General features: G+C 48.7%; 1 protein-coding gene across 1 annotated transcript in view; it reads right to left on the bottom strand.

Moving 5' to 3' along the window:
* Positions 1 to 22276, bottom strand: part of LOC128973651 (macrophage mannose receptor 1-like) — a 60538-nt gene that overhangs the window by 22273 nt on the left and 15989 nt on the right. Inside the window, exons 6-18 of the mRNA XM_054390010.1 lie at positions 20907 to 21053; positions 18219 to 18401; positions 15163 to 15320; positions 13010 to 13123; positions 11403 to 11518; positions 10498 to 10646; positions 8011 to 8210; positions 7409 to 7533; positions 6013 to 6100; positions 3625 to 3769; positions 2881 to 2922; positions 2596 to 2759; positions 1016 to 1083 (exon numbers count right to left, since the gene is read on the bottom strand). Of these exons, the coding sequence (XP_054245985.1) occupies positions 1016 to 1083; positions 2596 to 2759; positions 2881 to 2922; positions 3625 to 3769; positions 6013 to 6100; positions 7409 to 7533; positions 8011 to 8210; positions 10498 to 10646; positions 11403 to 11518; positions 13010 to 13123; positions 15163 to 15320; positions 18219 to 18401; positions 20907 to 21053 (1699 nt within the window). The remainder of the gene's footprint in view (positions 1 to 1015; positions 1084 to 2595; positions 2760 to 2880; positions 2923 to 3624; positions 3770 to 6012; positions 6101 to 7408; positions 7534 to 8010; positions 8211 to 10497; positions 10647 to 11402; positions 11519 to 13009; positions 13124 to 15162; positions 15321 to 18218; positions 18402 to 20906; positions 21054 to 22276) is intronic.

Raw genomic sequence — 22276 nt, 5'->3', positions numbered from 1 at the left:
TCCAGGTTGCTCACTGTCACCCCCAGGTCACACATTCACAGAGTCACAGAAGGTTAGGGGTTGGAAGGGACCTCAAAAGCTCATCCAGTCCATGCCCCCTGCCAGAGCAGCATCACCCAGGGCAGGGCACACAGGAACACAGAAAGCCTCCAGAGCAGGAGGCTCCACAACCTCTCTGGACAGCCTGCTCCAGGCCTCCAGCACCCTCACAGGGACAAAGTTTTCCCTTCTGTTCCCATGGCACCTCCTCTGCTCCAGCTTGCCCCCAGTGCCCCTTGTGCTGTCCTTGGACATCCCTGAGCAGAGCCTGGCTCCAGCCCTGCACATCTTTATCCCCAGCAATGAGGGCAGCCCTCAGGCTCCTCTGCTGCAAGCCCCAAGCCCCAGCTCCCTCAGCCTGGCCTCACAGGGAGATGTTCCACTGCCTGCAGCAGCTTTGTGGCTCTGTGCTGGACTCTCTCAAGCAGTTCCCTGAGGTCCTTCTTGAGCTGAGTGGCCCAGAACTGGACACAATATTCCAGATGCAGCCTCACCAGGGCAGAGTAGAGGGGCAGGAGAACCTCTCTTGATCTTCTCACCACAGCCCTTCCAGTGCACCCCAGGATGCCCTTGGCCTTCTTGGCCAAAAGGGCACATTGCTGGTTCAAGGTCATCCTTCTGTCCACCAGGACCTCAGATTCCTCTCGTTTGCTCTCCAACAGACCAGTCCCCAGTTTCTGCTGCTCCACGGGGTTGTTTTTTCCCAGCTGCCAGACTCTACCCTTGCCCTTGCTGGATTTTATTCCATTTCTCCCTGTCCAGCTCTCAGCCTATCCAGGTCTCTCTGAATGGCAGCACAGCCTGAGGGGCTGTCAGCCATTGCTCCCAGTTTGGTGTCTTCAGCAAACTGGCTGCTAGTGGCTCTGTGCCCTCAGCCAGGTGGTTGATGAAGATGTTGAACAGCTCTGTGCTCTGCTGACAGCAGATTGCTTCATTTGAAAGCACAATACAGTTTTGATGGTTCCAGCTGGCCTACCTTGCTCGTTGGTCAACACTCAGTTGTAAGCCAATGAAGTAGGACTCCTCTTTGCCATTTTTCAGAATCTACAACACAAAGACCAAGCTTGTCTCACATGAATCTGTGACACACATCAGGCTGACACAGGGTGGGAGCTGCTCAGATCCCTGCCTACAGCAGGCAAAGGAAGGCAGCTCACACCTGACAGTCCACAGTGAGGCTTCACCCCTGACCAAAATGTCACTACAGCCACACCTCATAGTCTTGCAAGTCACTGAAGCTGGCATCTCTCTTGCACAGTCTCTGCAGTGAATGCCATGTGACAAATGTCCTGCAAGGGACAAGGCTTCCTACACTTTGGGTATAATTGATCATAGAATGGCTTAGGCTAAAAGGGACCTCAGAGATCATCTACTCCAAGCCCCTGCCACACCTCTAACTAGATTTGGTTGCTCAAGGCCTAATCCAACCTGGCTTTGAACACTCCCAGGGAGGAGACATCAACAACATCCCTGGGCAACCTGTTCCAGAGTCTCACCACCCTCCTGCTGAACAACTTCCTCCTAAGATCCAGTCTGAGCCTACTCTCCCTCAGCTTTAAACCATTGATCCAGCCTGCCCAGGTCCCTCTGTAAAGCCTACCCTCAAGAAGATTAATATATGTATCTAAGTTTGTGTCATCTTCAAACTCAATTCCCTTGTACAGACCATTGAAAAAGATATCAAAGAGAACTGGCCAGTACCAACCCTGGGGAACACCACTTCTAACTGGCCACCAACTATTTAACTCCATTCCCTACCACACTCTGAGCCCAGCTAACTGCCAGTTCTTAGCCCAGAGAAGCCTTCACCCATCCAAGCCATAGAATCAGTCAGGGTTGGAAGGGACCACAAGGATCATCCAGTTCCAACCCCCCTGCCATGGGCAGGGACACCTCACACTACAGCAGGCTGGCCAGAGCCTCATCCAGCCTGGCTGCAAACACCTCCAGGGATGGGGCCTCAACCACCTCCCTGCACAACCTATTCTAGGCTCTCACCACTCTCATGGGGAAAAGCTTCTTCCTCACATCCAGTCTGAATCTCCCCACTTCCAGCTTTATTCCATTCCCCCCAGTCCTATCACTACCTGATAGCCTAAAAAGTCCCTCCCCAAATGAACAGCATTTCTCCAGGAGGATGCTGTGGGAGGCAGTGTTAAAGGCTTTACTATAGTCCAGACAAACAACATCCACAGCCTGTCCCTCAGCCACTAAACGGTTGACCCTCTTGTAGAAGATCAGGTTGGCCAAGCAGGACCTGCCCTTCATGAACCCACGCTGCCTGGGCCTCATCACCTGGTTGTCCTGCATAATGGCACACCAGAGGATCTGCTCCATGACCTTCCCTGGCACCAAGGCCAGAGTGGCAGAGATCTATAGTTCCCCATCTTCTCCTTCCAGCCCTTCCTGCAGACGACCCTCACCTTTGCTAGGCTGCTCATGTAACTGCAATTGCACTGTCACAAAACTTGTAGGGAGAAGGTCATTGTGAAAGGATTTGTGCCCGTGCTGACTCGTCCTGCACGGCTTACTCCATACAGGAAGGGTTTCTCTTACGTATCGCCAGAGGAACTTCCTTTCGCTTTCACCCTCGATGACAGCCAGGTCTCCAAAGTTCCTTCTGCAGAACTCCCGACCTTTTTCCATAGGAACACTCTCTGTGCTGAAATAATACTGTTTGTCTTCATTTATCACCCACCCATCCTCAGTTGTCTTGTATTCTGGAAGACAAAAGGTAAGCTGCCCTGTCTGGTCCTGAGACACAAGACGTTCTCAGCAGCAACCTGCCAAAGCTGCTGTTTAACACAGACACAGCCCAGCAGTGACAGCAGTGACACTTACTGGGGACAGGAGATTCTGTGGGTTCAGGCTTTACACTTGCCCCTGTAAAAAAAAAAAAAACAAAAAACAACAAAACCCCACAAAAATTATGATCCTACACTTAATGCTGTAAGAGAAAATATTTACTCTGATTGCTAGGCAAGTTCTGCTACTGACACTGAATTCTAGAGAATCATAACATTGCTTTGGTTGGAGAAGACCTTGAAGCTCATGCAGTCCAACCATTCTCTAACTCTACCAAGGCTGGGGCTAAACCATGTTCCTCAGCACCGCAGCTCTGCCTCTTTCAAACCCCTCCAGGGATGGAGATTCAACCACCTCCCTGGGCAGCCTGTGCCAGTCTTTGAGAACCCTTTCAGGGAAGAAGTTTCTTCTAATACCCAACCTAAACCTCCCCTGGGGCATCCTGAGGCTATTTCCTCTCATCCTATCACTTGTCACTAAGGAGAAGAGACCAACCCCCACCCGGCTTCAACCTCCTTTCAGGGAGCTGTAGACAGCAATGAGGTCTCCCCTCAGCCTCCTCTTCTCCAGACTGAGCAGCCCCAGTTCCCTCAGCTGCTCCTCACCAGCCCTGTTCTCCAGGAATCCTTAGTGCACTATGCTATTCCACATTACCCAAGGAACCATTCTGATAAACAGGGTTTGAAATGTTTCATTTCTTACAATTAAGGAAAAAAGAAAAACAAAAAAATCATCTGAGAAGCTTTTCTTCTTCTCCCAGTTCCCAGGAGTAAGCAATACCTTTTCTGATCTGGCAAATCCATCCATAGAGGTAATCACAGTGCCTGTCATTCCAACGCATGGGGAAGTCTCCACTGACCTCTGCACACAGTTCAATTCCTTGGTAATTGTTGGGTTCTCCGAAGCCCCAGTTTTCATACCTCACCTACAACAGAGAAAGCCTTCTAAAGATTCTGCTATGTGGTAAGAAAATCACAGAGAAAGAGAGGAGACAGAATCAAACCACAAACTATCAGCTTGAAAGCTTAGGTAAGGGGAAAGCAGCATCTCCCCAAGCAAAAGCTGACATTTCCTACTGGACTGCCTCTCAGATAAGAGTTGTTTCTCATCACTGTTACAGATTTAAGAAAATAGGAGGTCTTAACCATAGAGCCCAGGGGCTGGATAGGTCCAAGGGTGGACCAGAAACAAATCTTTTGTCATTTCATTCCCAGAATGCCTGCATCTCCTCTTCATAAATGAACAGCACAGGCTGTTCTGCCCCTTCTCCTTTCCCTGCCCCCTTCCCAGCATTGGCTCCCTTATCTCTGTGATGCAGGGGAGTGAGGCCTGGTGCTGCTGGCAAGATGATTTTTAGCTGCAGCATTCAGGCCTGGGTAGGGAGGTATAGGGAGGAATGGTGGGGGGTGGCATTTCAGGCCTGGGTTTTGGTCTGGTTTGGGGAAAGGTTGTGGAAAGCTTTAGGCTGAAGGAGGTGGACTATGAATTTGTGCATTGTGTGGATTTGTCCTGTGGTATATAGTTGTGAAGAGCACTTTCTTTTAAATTTCCAGTCCTGTGTGGAGTGTTTCCTTTCACCCTGTTTAGGAGGCATAAAAGAGCAGCTGCCTCGCTCCCTATGAACTCCAGATAATCACACTTGGAAGAATATTGCCATGTTTTATAGGATGTGGATTCTCTACAATTCATCTAATAACAATGGTGGGGCACTAAATTAAGAATACATCCTGTCTGAGTGAAGCAGAAGGGCTGTTACTGAGAACCAACACCAATGCTGCAGTTCTCTCAGAAAAAAAATCTGGCTGCTATTCTGATTTCCCTGCCTGCATTCCAAGTTCAGTGTTCTGTATGCTAAGCTTCCACCAATCTGTTCTGACCAGCCCTACATGAAACACTCTCACATCTCCAAACCCACTTTTGTTTCTAAAGCTTTATGGCTTAGCCTTAAGTACAGTCATAAAATCACGGAGTTATGGAATTGTCAGGGTTGGAAGGGACCTCAAGGATCATCCAGTTCCAAGCCCCCTGCCGTGGCCAGGGACACCTCACACTACAGCAGGTTGCTCACAGCCACATCCAGCCTGGCTGCAAAAGCCTCCAGGGATGAGGCTTCCACCACCTCCCTGGGCAACCTGTGCCAGTGTCTCACCACCCTCTTGGGGAAGAACTTCTTCCTAACATCCAATCTGAATCTCCCCACTTCTTCTTTTGCTCCATTCCCCCCAGTCCTATCACTCCCTGACACCCTGAAAAGTCCCTCCCCAGCTTTCTTGTAGCCCCTTTCAGATACTGGAAGGCCACAAGAAGGTCTCCTTGGAGCCTTCTCTTCTCCAGACTGAACAACCCCAACTCTCTCAGTCTGTCTCCAGAGCAGAGCAGCTCCAGCCCTCTGCTCATCCTCATGGCCCTTCTCTGGACACCTTCCAGCACCTCCAAATCTTTCTTGTAATAGGAAAGGAACAATGGCATAAAACCTTTAGTGCCTTCAGTCCTGTGGGATGTAGGATACTTTAGACAAAGATCAGAAAGGAATACTAAAGGAAATACCAAAGGAAAGAAATACTAAAAATGGACCTTTTTACTTAAAAAAAAAAAAAATCCCTGCATTTGTAAGAACTCCATAGACTCATAGAATCATTTTTGCTTGAAAATGCCTTTTAAGATCATCCACTACAAGCATTCTCTGCCAGGGCTGGGACTAAACCACGTCCCTCAGCACCACATCTCTGCCTCTTTGAAACACCTCCAGGGACAGTAATTCAACCACCTCCCTGAGCAGCCTCTGCCAGGCTTTTGGAACCCTTTCATGGAAGAAATTTCTTCTAATCTCCAATTTAAACCTCCCGTGGTACAATTTGAGGCCATTTCCTCTGGTCCTATTTCGTTACAAGCGAGATCCTTTTAGTCGACCTTAATTTAATGTTCTTGTTGATTCAGTGCACACTTTCTCATCAACAAGCAGCATCTTCTATCCCCCAGCCCCCAAAAAAAGAAAATAACAACAACAAAAAATCAAGCTTTGAAATTGCTATTCAGAAGCTTTCCTGAGAGAGCATGATACAGCAGAAGGCTATACTTAGTTATCAAATGGCACAGAAACATATCCAGCACACACTTGAGAAGCTCAGGGAATTCCAAAGAAGAGCTGGGAAAAGTGCAGTGACTCACTGGGGATCCATCACTCCAAACAAAGCCATCCTCAGGATTCAGGTAGTACAAGCCCATCCAGAAATGCTGGTGCAAAAGGCCATTTTTCCTGAAAGAACACCTCAGAACAATCAGTGTCCCAGTTAGAGGAAGTTTAAACTGAAACCCAAAACTCGTACAGGGCATTAAAACATTTTCAATCATCTATCATCCACAACACTTCATAAGCTTCTCTGAGAAGAATCCTTAAGTTGGTTAGATGACCAAGGTGGAACCGCTGTTGGTTCTTATCACTAAACATCAACTTGGATTTAAATACTGACCAAGAAAATGTCCACATCCAGCCCAGCTCCTGAAAATAAACACCCCAGAATGGCTCAGATTGAAAGGGACCTCAGAGATCATCTACTCCAACCTCCCTGCCACACCTCTTAACTAGATTTGGTTGCTCAAAGTCTCATCTAGCCTGGCCTTCAACACCTCCAGGGAGGAGGCATCCACCTGAGCAATGTATTCCAGAGTCTCACCACCCTCCTACAAGAACTTCTTCCTCAGCTGCAGTCTAACCCTGCTCTCCCTCAGCTTCAAACCATTCCCCCTTGTCCTGTCTCTGGACACCCTCAAGAAAAGTCCCTCTGCAGCCTTCTTGTAGGATCCCTTCAGGTATTGGAAGTCAGCTAGAAGGTTTCCCCAGCAGCTCTAAGGTCCCCCTAGTCTGAATCTGAAGTTGCTTCTGCTTTCTGATCTGTTCATTCCAATGGCCATCAGCATACTGACCAGATTTACACCATGACAGTTCCCTTTTTGTCCACTTGCTCAAGGGAAAGCAGCTGGCACCTGTGATAATTTTGGAGTATCCCCAGCTCTACAGTAGATGTTTTGACACCAGATGAAAGATCTTACCACAGCTAGATAGCTTACCAGTCCCATTCCAGCATTAGCTTCTGGGGTGACTGCAGCTCACCATACAACTGTAGTCATAGAATGGGTTGGGTTGGAAGGGACCTGCAAAGGTCATCCAGTCCAAACCTTCTGCAGTCAACAGGAACATCCTCCACTAGATCAAGCTGCTCGGAAACTTGTTGACCCTGACCTTGAATATCTTCAGGGATGGGGCCTCAACCACCTCCCTGGCAACCTGTTCCAGTATTCCACCACCCTCATGGTGCAGAACTTCTTCCTAAGATCCAGCCTAAATCTGCTCTGCTCTCATTTCCAGCCATTGCCTCCCATCCTATCACTGCAGGGAAAGAGTCCCTCTGCAGCCTTCTTGCAGCCCCCTGCTCTATTTTCTGCTATGTGCTTGATGCAGGTAATGAATCCAGAGTAGCTCATCAAAGCACAAAGTTCTCAGGAAATGTTGCAGAAAGGTGAGAAGGCTGAGTGCAGGGGTGCTGAGCAGAGCAGGGGCACTCACGTGATGGAGCTCCAGATCACGTACTGGTCTTCCTTGCTGGTGATGGAGGCCAGGTCTCCCCCGATAGCTCGACAGAACTCCTGAGATTCAAGCCATGTCTTCTTATGCTCTACCCCTGAAAAAGGCTAAGCAGAGCATTACCCAGTCAGACAAAACACACCACAGAGGTGATAAGCTCAGGACACATCAGCTACTCACAAGCAATTCATTCTCAATGACCTTTTTCTGTGAGGGGCATGGAAACCTGGGCTGTAGGGTTTGTGAGGGTTCACCTCTGTGGAACACAGGCTCAGGGTGGGTGTCTTTGAGCCAAGTGAGCAGGAGTACCTGCTGCCAGACAACAACTAGGAGTAAGGCACTTTTCATGTGAAAGGAGTAGGAAATGCAGTCTTTAAAGAGCAGGACATTAAGATCAGTCCTGGAGATCAGACTTTAACAGAATAAACAAAGCCAGGAGCACTTCGAGAGGAGGGAGCAAGGCCTCTCTAACCTGTCCACAAACTCACGAAAGAGTCAGACACAGCTACACTGACTTTTATTCCATGGGTGTGCAGCAAACAGAACCCCCTCCATGCAGAAAGGAGCAGCAGCAGCAGACTTACCTTGAAACAGAAGCTAAAGCGACGGCTCGAGTCCCAGCCTGCTGGACACCGCGGGACAGGGGTGGTGGTAGGGGCAGGTGGAAGAGTCACTCCCTCTGCCCACACCTTGCAGAGGAACTTTGCCTTTTCTTCACATCTGATTACCTCCCATAATCCACCTGCAGTTCCAGTCCTCATGGCAACGCAGCCTGTCTTCCTGCCTGGGTGTAAACAGGGATGCACAAAAGGAGCAGGGTAGTGATGGTGCTCCTGTGCTGGGCCCTGCTGAGGCCACAGCTTGAGTCCTGGGGTCAGGTGTGGTGCCACAGGATAAGAAAGACCTTGAGGGGCTGGAGGGTGTCCAGAGAAGAGCACTGAGGCTGCTGAGGGGTTTGGAACAGCAGCTGAGGGAGCTGGGGCTGTGCAGTGTGGAGAAGAGAAGGCTGAGGGAGACCTCATTGCTCTCTGCAGCTCCCTGAAAGGAGGTTGGAGTGAGGCTGGGGTTGGTCTCTTCTCCCAAGTCACCAGAGCTAGGATGAGAGGAAATGTGCTGAAGCTGTGCCAGGGGAGGGGTAGGTTGGAGATGAGGAACAATTTCTTTGGTGCGAGAGTGGTGAGGGGTTGGGACAGGCTGCCCAGGGAGGTGGTGGAGTGCCCATGCCTGGAGGTTTTCCAGAAGCTGTAGGTGTGGTGCTGCAGGATAGAGTTTAGTGATCATGGTAGTTGGATTATGGTTGGACTTGATTATCTTTTCCAGCCTTAATTGTGACTCTGTGATTCTATGAAAAGCAACATTTAGAAGGTCACAGGAATTTAGAAAACTTCATATTCTGTCCTGAGGGAAATTCTATCAGTAAGAAATCTCTCTGTTAGAGTAGGTCCAGAGCAGGGCCACAAAATTCCTCAGAGGGCTGGAGCAGCTCTGCTGTGAGGCCAGGCTGAGAGAGTTGGGGTTGCTCAGCCTGGAGAAGAGAAGGCTCCAGGGAGCCCTTAGAGCAGACATTCAATGAAGTGTGGGCTTGTATGGAAGACAGAGAAAGACTCCAGGCCATGTAGTGACAGGACAAAGGCAAAGGTTGTTGTCAAATGAAAGACAGCAGGTTTAGGTTGGACATAAGGAAGAAAATCTTTTTATTATGAGGCTGGTGAGATACTGGAACAGGTTGCCCAGAGCATCTGTGGGTGCCTCAAGGTCAAATTGGAGAGATCTTTGAGCCATTTGATCTAGTGCCAGGGCTCTCTGGCCATGGCAGGTGGGAGGGACTAGATGTTCCTTAAACGTTTTTTCCAAGCCAAATTATTCTGGAATTTTATGATTCTAATTCATGAGAAGAAAAGGAAAAGCCAAACAAAATCTGTGGGTCATCCACATCCATGATACTGAATTCTGCCCCATATCAGATCACCTCCAGTGGCTGACTCCAGCAACAAAACTTAGCAAATAAGGAAATCACAATTAGTGTGGCAAATAAGAAAGGACTAAACAAAATTCTTCCCTCAGCCCTTCTGTCCTTCTCTGCAGTCCCACTTTCTGTAGGAGCAGAGGTGCTGTGTGCTTGCTGTGAGCTCACACAGCTCAGAACAGGCAGTGAGCAAGGGTGCTTTGGAGCATGGATGAAGAGGCAAGGCTTGAGATGGCTCCTCCAGAAGGCTACACACACAGACTGCCCAGAACAGAGGAAAATCAGAAACTTGGTCTCAGTTTAAAGTAACTTAATCTCAGTTTAAAATAATGTGGTCACAGTTTAGAGTAACTTGGTCTCAGTTTAAAGTAACTTTATCTTTTTTTTTTTCTTTTTCTTTTTATCTTTTTTTTCACCATGAGGGTGGTGAGAGACTGGCACAGGTTGCCCAGGGAGGTGGTGGAAGCCTCATCCCTGGAGGTTTTTGTAGCCAGGCTGGATGTGGCTGTGAGCAACCTGCTGTAGTGTGAGGTGTCCCTGCCCATGGCAGGGGGATTGGAACTGGCTGATCCTTGAGGTCCCTTCCAACCCTAAAAATTCTATGACACTATGATCTCAGTTGAAAGTAACTTGATTCCAATTTAAAGTAACTTGATTCCAATTTACAGTAACTTGATCTCACTTTAAAGTAACTTCATTCTATTTTAAAGTAACTTGATCCCAATTTAAAGTAACTGGGTCTCACTTTAAAGTAACTTGATCTCAGTTTGAAGTAACTTAATCTCAGTTTGAAGTAACTTAATCTCAGTTTAAAGTAACTTGGTCTCACTTTAAAGTAACTTCATCCTATTTTAAAGTAACTTGATCCCAATTTAAAGTAACTTGATCTCAGTTTGGAGTAGCTTAATCTTGGTTTGAAGTAACTTAATCTCAGTTTAAAGTAAATTGATCCCAATTTAAAGTAACTTGCTCCTGTTGAAACCTCATTTCAGCAGTAAGGAGGAAGGTGGAGACAGCAGTACCTGCCTGAGAAAGCATCCAGACAGACAGGAGAGCAATTAGTCCTGAAGTGCTCTGCCCCCCTGCAGCAGGCAGTGGTACCTACCAGGCATTTCTGAGTTCCAGTGTGTAAACAAGACAGGTTGGCCATTGGCCCACTTGAAGGTTCCCTTTTCTTCCACATCTGAAAGGCCAATCCAAAAGTATCTCTCTGTTCTCAGCCCCACCAGGCTGGTCAGGTAGGCTTGTTCAAATCTGTTCAGAAGAACACAACCATCACATTAACACTGTTGGGTTTGATTGGAAAGCTGTAAGAGGCTGGTTCAGTTCTCAGGGTGACCACTGGGGCTTCCTGAAAGCACAGCTTGGATGGACTTACTCAAACCAGGCACACACCAAAGCACCACAGAAATACTCTGTGAGCTTCACTGCACACAACCATAGGATATCTTTGGTTGGAAGAGACCTCCAAGCTCATCCAGTCCAACTGCAGGGTCACCACTAAACCACATCCCTGAGCACCAGCTCCACACACTGCTTAAACACCTCAGAGTAGTCTGTCTTCAGTTGTTCAGGAAATAAAGAGACATTGCCTGAGATGAAATGGGGGGAAGAAGAAACCTGGCATGCCTTCTGTGTTCAGTCCCTGAGTTAGCTTTGAGAGTTTCTATCTGCCTTGTATCTGATTGACTTCTTGCTTCAGGTGAAGTCCCAAATGGGAAAAGGCACCTCAGCACAGTTCACTCAAGGGGAACCATAACCCTGCTGTTTCCCTGGACATAAGGACCCTGTCAATGCTGATTCACAGCCAGCACCACCTCTACTAAAACCTGGATTCCTGGAGTTGAGCACACATGCAAAAGCTGTGCCAAGTTCTGTGTGCACACGTGGCTGTGCTCTCAGGCAAGACTTCTGTCCAGATGAGAGTCCTTCTTTTGCTCTTCAGATGCTGCTAGATGTTAGTCACAGAATGGGAGATGTTAGCTCCTGCATGCAGGGAGCCTCACTTACTTGTCTTCAACGGTTACTAAAGAGGCTTGGTGCCTTCCACAGGTCTGATTGGCCTCAGAAAAGGATACAAAGGTGTTGCCGATGAAGTAACAGTAAAAGCCATGCCTCTTCCAGCCCTGCCAAAGGAAACAGGAAACATCTTTAGAGAGGGGAAGGGAGGAGAGGAGGAAGGGAGAAGAAAGGGGGGGAGAGGGAGAAGGAAGGGGGGGAGAGGGAGAAGGAAGGGGGGAGAGGGAGACGGAAGGGGGGGGAGAGGGAGAAGGAAGGGGGGAGAGGGAAAAGGAAGGGGGGGAGAGGGAGAAGGAAGGGGGGGAGAGGGAGAAGGAGTGGGGGAGAGGGAGAAGGAAGGAGGGAGAGGGAGAAGGAAGGGGGGAGAGGGAGAAGGAAGGGGGGGGAGAGGGAGAAGGAAGGGGGGAGAGGGAAAAGGAAGGGGGGAGAGGGAAAAGGAAGGGGGGAGAGGGAGAAGGAGGGGGGAGAGGGAGAAGGAAGGGGGGGAGAGGGAGAAGGAAGTGGGGAGAGGGAAAAGGAAGGGGGGAGAGGGAGAAGGAGGGGGGAGAGGGAGAAGGAAGGGGGGAGAGGGAGAAGGAAGGGGGAGAGGGAGAAGGAAGGGGGGAGAGGGAGAATGAAGGGGGAGAGGGAGAAGGAAGGGAGGGAGAGGGAGAAAGAAGGGGGGGAGAGAGAGAAGGAAGGGAGGGAGAAGGAAGGAAGGGTGAAAGGAAAAAGACCTGATTTACACCACAGTCAGCTAATCACCAGAGAAGGAAAATTCTGCCCAGACACAGGGCAGATCAGAGCTTTTCAAAATAGGAAGAGTTAGCTGTGAGCAGCCACAAGCCACCCAAACATTCTTCTGCAGAGTTTCAGTTTGTCACCTCTGAAAGGCTTCCTGCTATGAGCATGCACCTGGCTCTCTAGGCAAAGAGAACATCCATAAGCATTAGGATCCCTTTGTCTTCTCCAGCAGTTGAATACTTGGGAGGTTCCCAGGTACTCTTTTAAAAACACTGGGAATAAACATCAAAGGCTTGGGATAAAAGGTGATTTCCTCATGGAAGGCAAAATCCCAGGCAGACTCCCTGTGCCATAAGAAATGGCAGCAGGTTTTCCCTGCTGATCCTTCCCAGGAGGCATTACCAAACAAACCATGGAGCCAGTGGCAGCTCTGGGGCACAATGCACCCTGCTCAGACACTCATAACAAACTTCTCAGAGTAGAGAGCACTGCCAGAGACCCCAGGAAAGACTTGAGAGCAGGGTGTAGGCAAGAGCAGCCTTCCTGCTGTGAAAGAAAAGTGTAGGCAGAGCTGAACAGCAGCTGCTGGTACAGGTGAATTCCTCAGCAAGACCTGAGTGTCCCTGCTGCAGGGATTACAGCTTGGTTTAAGTTCTGGAAGAGGAAAGGGAGCACCAAGTGCCAACTGCCAGTCAGAGCCTAGATTCAGCCAGAAGTGCCACCTATTCCATCTGCCAGAGAAACAAGCAGGCCATCTGTTCTGGTGATGACAACACAGAAACCATTTGTCCTGCTTTATCTGCCACCCAGGAGGCATTTTCTCCTCAGTCATTCCCAGAGGCCTATTCAGATCAGACAGCTCCTTTGGCACTTACTCTCTGGCAGCCCATGTCAGCTGCTTCCTCTTCTGCAGGAGCTTCTGACAATGGTTTTCTTTTACAGATGTAGCCAATTTTCTTTTCACAGGAATGGTCTGCCCAGAATCCATCCTGAGGAAGGGATGAGAAGGGAACAGCACAGTCAAGGAGGGTATAGTTTTCAAACGAAAAAGTTGTTTTATGCTTTTAGGTATTTCATTACTTTTTTTTTTTTTTGTTAGCTTTAAAAGAAGCAAAACTTGCATCTAAGTTCAGTAGAGAACTCCAGCCTCACTCTACACTCCAACCTCAACCTCAAGTACTAAAGCTTGTGGCTCCTCATGTGTTAGAAAAGAGCTCACCCTTTGTGTTCCTTGGTCCTTCCTCTTTTTCTCCTTCCTTGAAGGCAAATCATCTGCTGCTCCATCTAGGAGCAGCAGAGAAAGCAGCAGCAGAAAGCAATGGGTGTGGAACACTTCTGTAACAGGTCACAATCTCTGAGAACCAGAGAAATATTTGCTTGGAAGACCTCAAAACATCTTCTAAAGACCTCAAAACATCTCAATCCCTCAAAGTAAGAGAGGAAGTCATTGATGTCAAACATCCCTGCTGGCTTCCATGTAGCCCGTTCTTACCCACCTAAAAAAAAACTCCACTCTAAACAGCTCATTCTGCTCTTCACTAAATAACCAACCAGAAGAATCATTGAATCACAGAGTGGCTCAGGTTGGAAGGGACCTCACAAATCATCTACTCCAACCTCCCTGCCACAGGCAGAGACGCCTCTCAACTAGACTTTGTTGCTCAAAGCCTCATCCAACCTGTTTGAAGTGTTGGAGCAAGTCCAGATGAGGACCACAAAGATGATCCAAAGGCTGGAGCACCTCTGCCATAAGGACAGGCTGATGTTGTTCAGCCTGGAGAAGAGAAGAGTACAGAAGGACTTTCCATCTGTCTTCCAATACCTGAAGGGATCCTACAGGAAGGCTGCAGAGAGGCTTTTCATGAGGGTGTCTAGAGACAGGACAAGGGGAATGGTTTGAAGCTGAGGGAGAGCAGGGTTAGACTGGAGCTGAGGAAGAAGTTCTTCAGTGTGAGGGTGGTGAGACTCTGGAACAGGTTGCCCAGGGAAGTTGTGGATGCCTCCTCCCTGGAAGTGTTCAAGGCCAGCTTGGATGAGGCCTTGAGCAACCTGATCTAGTTGAGAGGTGTCCCTGCCCGTGGCAGGGAGGTTGGGATAGATGAGCTAAGTGATTCCATTTAATGATTCTGTGATACACTGCAGGACCTGACTGACCATGCAAAGTGAGGGTGAGGACACAGACAGGAACAACTCCATTTATTTGTTTGTTTTCTTATCCTGTAGGATTCAATGAACTTCACTACAACCCTTCTCCAAGTAGTTACAGAGTGCAACAGGGTCTCCCCACAACCTCCTCCTGCACAGGCCAAACACCCCCAGCTCCTTCAGCTGCTCCCTGTAAGACCTGTTCTCCAGACCCTTCCCCAGCCCTCTTGCCCATCTCTGGAGAGTCAACAGCAGCTAGCCCTTGAAGTGAGTGGCTCAAACATGAACACAGCATTCAAGGTGTGGCCTCATCACTGAAGGACTGAAGTCTGAAGGAGCTGGGGATGGTTAGTTTGAAACAGAGGAGGCTGAGGGGAGACCTCCTGGCTGTCTACAGCTACCTGAAAGGAGGTTGGGGAGAGGTTGGTGCTGGTCTCTTCTCATAGGTAATTAGTGATAGAATAAGAGGGAATGGCCTCAAGCTGCAGCAGGGCAGGGTTAGACTGGACAGTAGGAAACATTTGTTCCCAGCGAGAGTGGTCAGACATTGGCACAGGCTGCCCAGGGAGGTGGTGGAGTCACCAGCCCTGGAGGTGTTTAAAGGTGGTTTGGATGTGGTGCTTGGGGATATGTTTAGAGGCGACCCTTGCAGAGTGGGATCAGTGGTTGGACTTGGGACCCTGAGGGTCTTTTCCAAGATGAATGTTTCTGTGGCTCTGTGGTTCTGTAATTACAGAGGCACAATCACTTCCCCACTCCTTCTGGACACAGCATTCCTGCTCCAAGCGGTAGCATCCCTCACCTCTGTTGCTCTGGCACAGCAAAAAGCCCAAGGGATGAATGAAATGGTGAGAGAATGAAGTCAGTAGCTTCAGGCCTTTACCTTTCCCTTCATAACAACACAGTCCTCCTGCCTGTTGTTGGCATGGGTGGGCTCTCCCCTCAACCACTTGGTGTAGGTGACAGGTGTGCTGTCGCTCCATTCAAAGTACATCTGAACCTTCAGGTCGTTCAGCCCGAGCCACAGCTCATCAGCAGCCTCTGAAACAAACCATTGGCAGAGGGGGTAACAGGTCTGTTATGCCAACTCAGCTCCTACCTTCCTGCAATAGACAACAATTCTGGCATGGGGCTGGCATGACAAATTAAGGCTCCCGGCTCAGTCCCTGGAGGCTTTTAAGGCCAGGCTGGATGTGGCTCTGAGCAACATGAACTAGTGTGAGGTGTCCCTGCCCATGGCAGCGGGGTTGGAACTCGATGAGCCTCAAAGTTCCTTCCAACCCTGACAATTCTGTGATTCTATGATGCTATGAAGAGGGCAGACAGTTTCTCAGAGAGCCACAGCAGCCAGCAGGAAGCAGCACTCACTGCAGTGGCAACGGACTGAGAGGCTTTAGCCTGGTATAAAGCAGCCCAAAGGCTCTTTGTTAAACTAGGGTGCAACACAAGCAGGTTCATCCTCTGTCTCCAGCTCAAACCTTCTGTAACAAGCTATGAACGAACACCTCCATAAATGCTACTTCCCCTTTTCCTCCTGTCTTTAGTATGGTCAAGAAGGAAGTGCCCTCTCTGTAATCATAGAATTGCAGCCCCTCTGCTACAAGGACAGGCTGAGGGAGCTGGGGGTGTTCAGCCTGAAGAAGAGAAGGCTCCAGGGAGACCTAATAGCAACCTGCCAGTACCTGAAGGTTGCAGAGGGAATTCTGAAAAGAATGCTTCCAACTGCAGCCTGTTGCAGTGAGTGTGCCACATGTCAGCAGCATGGCTTCCTTCAGGATTACTTTTCTTTCAGAAACATTCATTTCTACATGAACAGTGCAGTGCAGCCTGCTCAGGACAGGTCTTTGGAGAAGCATTCAACCATGGAATGTTCTACTTTCAAGGAGTAAGGTGAAAATACAACTAATTCCCTTTAGAGCCTAACTTCTTCATTCAAATGAACTTATGTCTCATCAAGAGGTCCTGGCCTTTTCTAGCTCATAGAATCATAGAATGGCTTAGGCTGGAAGACCCCTCAAAGATCATCTACTCCAACCTCTCTGCCATGGGCAGGGACACCTCTCAACCAGCCCAGGTTACTCAAGGCCCCATCCAACCTGGCCTTGAACATCTCCAGGGAGAGAGCATCCACAACCTCTCTGGACAATCCACTCCAGAGTCTCACCACCTTCCTAGTGAAGAATTTCTTCCTAAGATCCAATCTAAACCTATTCTCCTTCAATTTAAATCCATTTCCCCTTGTCCTATGCATGGACACTCTTGTAAAAATTCCCTCTGCAGCCTTCCTATAGGATTCCTTCAGCTATTGGAAGGTGGCTCTAATGGTCTCCTTTGAGAGAGAAAAACTTTCAAGTTGTTCATGAAAACCCAGCAAATCACTCTCTCAGGAATGAGAGGACAAGCACAAGCTGCCATGGAGTTGGTTAGGATAGAGAACTGAAGCAAATCAGCTCTTTGCTGGCTGCCTCTCCAGGCTTGCTGTTACCCTGCAGCTCAAAGCAGCTCAACACACACCTTAGGGAAGAATAAACTAACCCACAGTTAGCCAGCACCAGAAGCACAGCTGGCATCAGTTACTGAAAAGAACATACAGAGGGGTGAAGGAGCCTCAGCCTCCTCCCTGGGCAACCTGTTCCAGTGTTCCACCACCCTCATGGTGCAGAACTTGTTCCTCACATCCAATCTCAGTCTGCTCTGCTCTAGTTTGAAGCCACTGCCCCTGGTCCTGTCCCACTGCAAACAGTCACCAATCCTGAAGGTATTTAAAAGCTGCATGGATCTGGTGCTGAGAGATATGGTTTGGTGCCAGTAGCTTAGCAGCAGTGATGGAACCGTGAACTCTAGGTGACTGGTTGGACTTGATGATCTCAAAGGGCTCTCCCAGCCTCAACAGTTCTATGATTCTATAATTCCATGAATGTGCACTCAGAAACCCAGCACTTCAGTACCTGATTTCATCTGGAACACATCTGAATGCACACACTGGGAAAGAGAAGTGTTAGGGTTTCAGGCTGTGTGCCTTTAAGAAACCATAGAGTGCTAGCCTCCAGAGGTTAGATAGGTCCAGATGGTGGACTGGAAAGTGTAATTTTTATTATTTCATTTCCAGAATGCCTGCATCTCCCATTTATAAGGGGACAGCACAAGCTGTTCCTCCCCCTTTTCCCCTTCCCCTCCCTCTCTCTCCTTCCCAATGCTGCTCCCTTCTCTTTGCAATGAGGGGAGTGAGCCTTGGGCAGCCTTGGCAAGAGCCTGGAGCTGGGGAGTCCAATTTTAGCTGTGTCACAAGGGTTTGCTAATGGGAGGGGAGAAGAGAGGCATGGGGAGGGGGGTGTGCATTTGAGGCCAGGGTTTTGGCCTAACTGGGGGAGGTTTTGAAAAGGTTTTTTGGCTTCAAGAGGTTGTTGTAAGCCCAGGTCAAAGGACCGGGCTGAGGCTGAATGTGACTTTGGGTAGTTTGTAATTTCTGTGTATAGTTGTGAATAGCACTGCCATTTCACTTCCAACACTTCTTTCCAACCCTGTATGAGAGCCTCTTGATTTTACTTCCTTGGGGGAGAGGGAGAAGTTAAATATAGTTTTCTGTCCACTCCTAAAACTAAGACAAGAAGGAACAGCCTGACTTGGATAATAAGGACATGGCAGGAGCTAGATCTTCCCAAACTGTCTCTGGCAAACAGATTTTGCTTCCTGTGTTTGCAGACCAACCTGTGTTTGCAGACCAACAGTCCAAGTCCTTCCAGATTCTGAAAAGGTCAACAATTGTTTTAATCTGGATTAAAAGGAGATAGAAGCAGAGTTCTGCAGCCCAGGATCAGGACAATTTATTTTTAGGATTTTTAAGAATCTCCTGCTGTTATTAAGAGGTAAGACACAGATAAAACTCTTGGTTTTCTTATATCAATATATATATTATAGTAAAAAAAGAACAATACTCACGGTAGCCAAGCTGAGAAATAACAAAGCTGTACTCTTCCACATTATGGATGCTGGTCAGATCCCCATCCTCTTTCCTGCAAGCTGATAGTGCATCTTTCCACATTTTGGGGTCCCTGTGAATTCTGTAGCAGTGACCAGCATAGGACATCCATTGAGCAGGACATCTAACAGGGACGTTAGTCTCTGGAAAGAAAAGTTCCAGTGAAGGAGTTTCAGAATTCTGTTCTAACTCAAGACTGAAAAGTCACAGCAGGGAAGATTTAACAAACCAGTTCATGATGGATGTTCTTCAGGAGGAACAGCAGAGCTGAAAAATGCCTACAGATAGAAGGATTTGAGTGCATGATTAGAAGTTGAAACCTCCAGACCACAGGAGGAAGTTCTTCACAATGAGAGTGGTGAAATACTGGAACAGGCTGCCCAGGGATATGGTTGAGGCTCTGTCCCTGGAGACAGTCAAGATCAACCTTTCTGTGTCCCTGGGCAGCCTGATCTAGCTGGAGCTGTCCCTGCTGCCTGCTAGGGGGTTGGACAAGATGACCTTTCGGAGTCCCTTCCAACCCAATGCAATCTGTGACTCTATAAAAGGAGAGCAAACACTTTTGCAGACTGCAAGCTTGGCTTCCTGAGGTCTGTTGGATGTCTAAAAGGGAACTAGCAGAATTTTGCCTCATGACTGAGGCATTCAGAGTTCTCTATCTCACGCCCATCCTCTGTGGTCTGATAAGAGAGAGCTCACACAGCAGTCCCAGCAGTCACACAAAGAGGATTTATTTCCTCTCATTGAATGTTTGCAGAAACATTTGAAACAATACTTTCAGAGCAGTCCCCATTGTTGGGTTGGGATGAACCCTGTGTAGTCAGTGCCTTGGTGAAGGCAGGCAGCCAGCATTGCCTTAGGAAAAGTTAAAAACTAAGAAACTTCTGCAGGTGAAATGAAAAGGTTCCTATTAATACACCACAGAATTGTCAGGGTTGGAAGGGACCTCAAGGATCAGCCAGTTCCAACCCCCCTGCCATGGCCAGGGACACCTCACACTACAGCAGGTTGCTCACAGCCACATCCAGCCTGGCCTGACAAACCTCCAGGCATGAGGCTTCCACCACCTCCCTGGGCAACCTCTTCCAGTCTCTCACCACCCTCATGGGGAAGAATTTCTTCCTAATATCCAATCTGGATCTCCCCACTTCTAGTTTTGCTCCATCCCCCCCATCCTACCACTACCTGATATCCTAAAAAGTCCCTCCCCAGCTTTCTTGGAGCCCCTTTCAGAGACTGGAAGGCCACAAGAAGGTCTCCTCAGAGCCTTCCCTTTTCCAGACTGAAAAAACTATTGGAAGGCAGCTAGAAGGTTCCCCTGAGTCTTCTCTTCTCCAGGCTGAACACCTCAGCCTGTCCTCACAGCAGAGCTGCTCCAGCCCTTGGACCATCTTTGTGGCCTCCTCTGGCATCACTCCAGCAGCTCTGAGTCTTTCTTCTGCTGGGGACACCAGAACTGGAGGCAGTACTGAAGGTATAAAGATTTGATTAATTTATTTCTTGACTTAGCAGCCCTGGCCAGGAAAATATCATCTGCCCTGAGTTTTCCTTTACACCCTTGGAAGCTGAGGGCACTTAACACCTTGCATGATCACATGTTTCTTCCTTTATGACTTCCCCCCAGGGGACATTTTGGACAGCACTTTATGAAGTGCATCCCTGCCAGCCCCTGCTTCATCTGTCACCACATTTCATCAGCAATTTCTGTGCATCTGAAACATTTTGTCTCATTTCTGTTCTTCCTCCACATTCCTGGTAAACAGGGGGGCAGGGAGGGGGATTCTAAAGCCTAATGCACAAGAAAGAAATTACCATTAGAGGCCAAAACCCCTGAAATTCAATCTAAATAAGATAACAGAGAGTGCTGAACTGATGGTGTATTGACACAATCCCCTCCCTTGAGCTGCTGCCCAGGCTGCTGGGGATCAGCCCAGCACAGAGTTGGTTTCTGGGCTTTGAGTGCACTTTGCTGGCTCATGTTGAGCTTCTCCTCATTCAGCAACCCCAAGTCCTTTTCCTCAGCACTGCTCTCCAGCCATTCTCTGCTCAGCCTGGATTTGTGCTTGGGATTTCTCACAGGACCTAGCACTTGGCTTTGTTGAGCTTCCTAAGACTGTCACTGAGCCACCTCTGCAGCCTCTCCAGGTCCTTCTGGATGGATCCCTTCCCTCCTGCATGTCAACCACACCACACAGTTTGGTGCCATCAGCAGGCTTGCTGAGAGTGCCACACTCCCACTGCCCATGTAGCTGACAAAGATGTCAAACAGCACTGGTCCCAGTGCTGACCCCTGACCAACCATTCCTCACTGGTCTCCACTGAGACATTTTGTATCATTTTTTTAAACCTTTAAATCATTTCTCTTATGCTTTATGGACAAAATCTGACAGTTCTGCTCGGTTTTTGCAAAGAGAACTCTACCATTTCTGCAGTGAAGGACTCAAATCCACTGAAGCAGAATTGCTGGAGGTGGAGCTGGGAGGCCAGAACACAAAGGAGGTCCACGCTGCTCACCTTAGAATCTTGCTCAAGGCACAGCCTGCAGAGCCCTTTGCTGGCTTACACCATATGCACTAAGAAACAGCCACTGGAAGTGCAGATGAAAGAGAGGTCACTGGTCATCACTTGAGGGGTCAGTGCTAACCCACCTGTGGGAATGATGAAGGACTGCAGGGTGGCATTTCCTCGTTTGCAAACGTAGCCAAGCTTCTGGCTGCATTCCCGAGTCTCCCACTTGGCACCTTTGCCAGGATTCAATGCACCACAGACTTTGCCAGGCTCTGGAGAAGGATGGCCTTGAGAAAACAAACCACAAGAAAACCTTCAACAAAGTGTAAAGACATCATGGTCACCCCCAGTGACTCTCCCACTCATCACAGAATAATGGCTCAGGTTGGAAGGGACTTCAGAGATCATCTATTCCAACCTCCCTGGCAGGGGCAGGAACACCTCTCTAGCAGAATTGGCTGCTCAAGGCTTCATCCAGCCTGGCTTTGAACACCCCCAGGGAGGAGGCATTCAAAGTCTCCCTGGGCAGCCTGTTCCAGAGTCTTACTACCCTCCTACTGAAGAACTTCTTCAGCTCCAATCTAACCCTGCCCTCCCTCAGCTTCAAACCATTCCCCCTTGCCCTGTCTCTAGACACCCTCAAGTTGCACCAGGGGACATTTTGATTGGAGATTAGAAGAAACTTCTTCCCTGAAAGGGTTCTCAAGCACTGGCACAGGCTGCCCAGGGAGGTGGTTGAATCCCCATCCCTGGATGTGTCTGAAAGAGGCAGAGGTGTGGTGCAGAGGACCATGATTCAGCCCCAGCCTTGGCAGAGTTAGAATGGTCAGATTCAAACATTTTAAAGGTCTTTCCTGACCAAAACAATCCTATGACTCTAAGGTAAAGAAGAGCATTTACACAGCAAAACTTCTGACATCTACTTCAAATTACTCTCCAAAAACTTCCTGAGCAGGCAGTAGAAGGCAATGTGGGTCCTGCAAAGAGACCTCTTGAAACAGGCACTCTGAACAGTAAATGAGAAGAGCTTTTCTGCTCTACCAGACTACAGAAGGCAGAGAACTGCCCTTCAACAATGGCATGGGAGTTCAGCACTGCAGCTGCAGGTGTGAGGGTGCTGGGCTTGCTCAACACCTTCAGCTTGAGAGGTTTGACTGCCACAGGTAGCTACATTCCAACTGCAAATGAAAACCTCACCTTTAAGAAATAAGCAAAACAAACTGCAAAGGAATCTCTCAAACAGAAACAAGCAGAAAAAGCCTCACTAAAGACTGGCCAGGCTGGACTCAGAAATGCTCAGCAATGAGCACACCTGGAGCAGCAGATATGTTCTGCAGTCACAACACACAGAGCGTAAACAGCTGGGCTGCAACCACAACTGTGTGACCAGCAGGACAGGGAGGGGATTCAGCCTCTCTACTCCACTCTGGTGAAACCCCACTTGGAGTCCCGTGTCCCATGACACAAGAAGGACATGAACCTGCTTGATCAGGTCCAGAATATGATCTGA

This window comes from Indicator indicator, chromosome 20, assembly GCF_027791375.1.
Source record: "Indicator indicator isolate 239-I01 chromosome 20, UM_Iind_1.1, whole genome shotgun sequence".
Classification (NCBI taxonomy): Eukaryota; Metazoa; Chordata; class Aves; order Piciformes; family Indicatoridae; genus Indicator; species Indicator indicator.
Note: the sequence above shows the minus strand (reverse complement) of the source record. Positions and strands in the feature narration are given on the sequence as shown.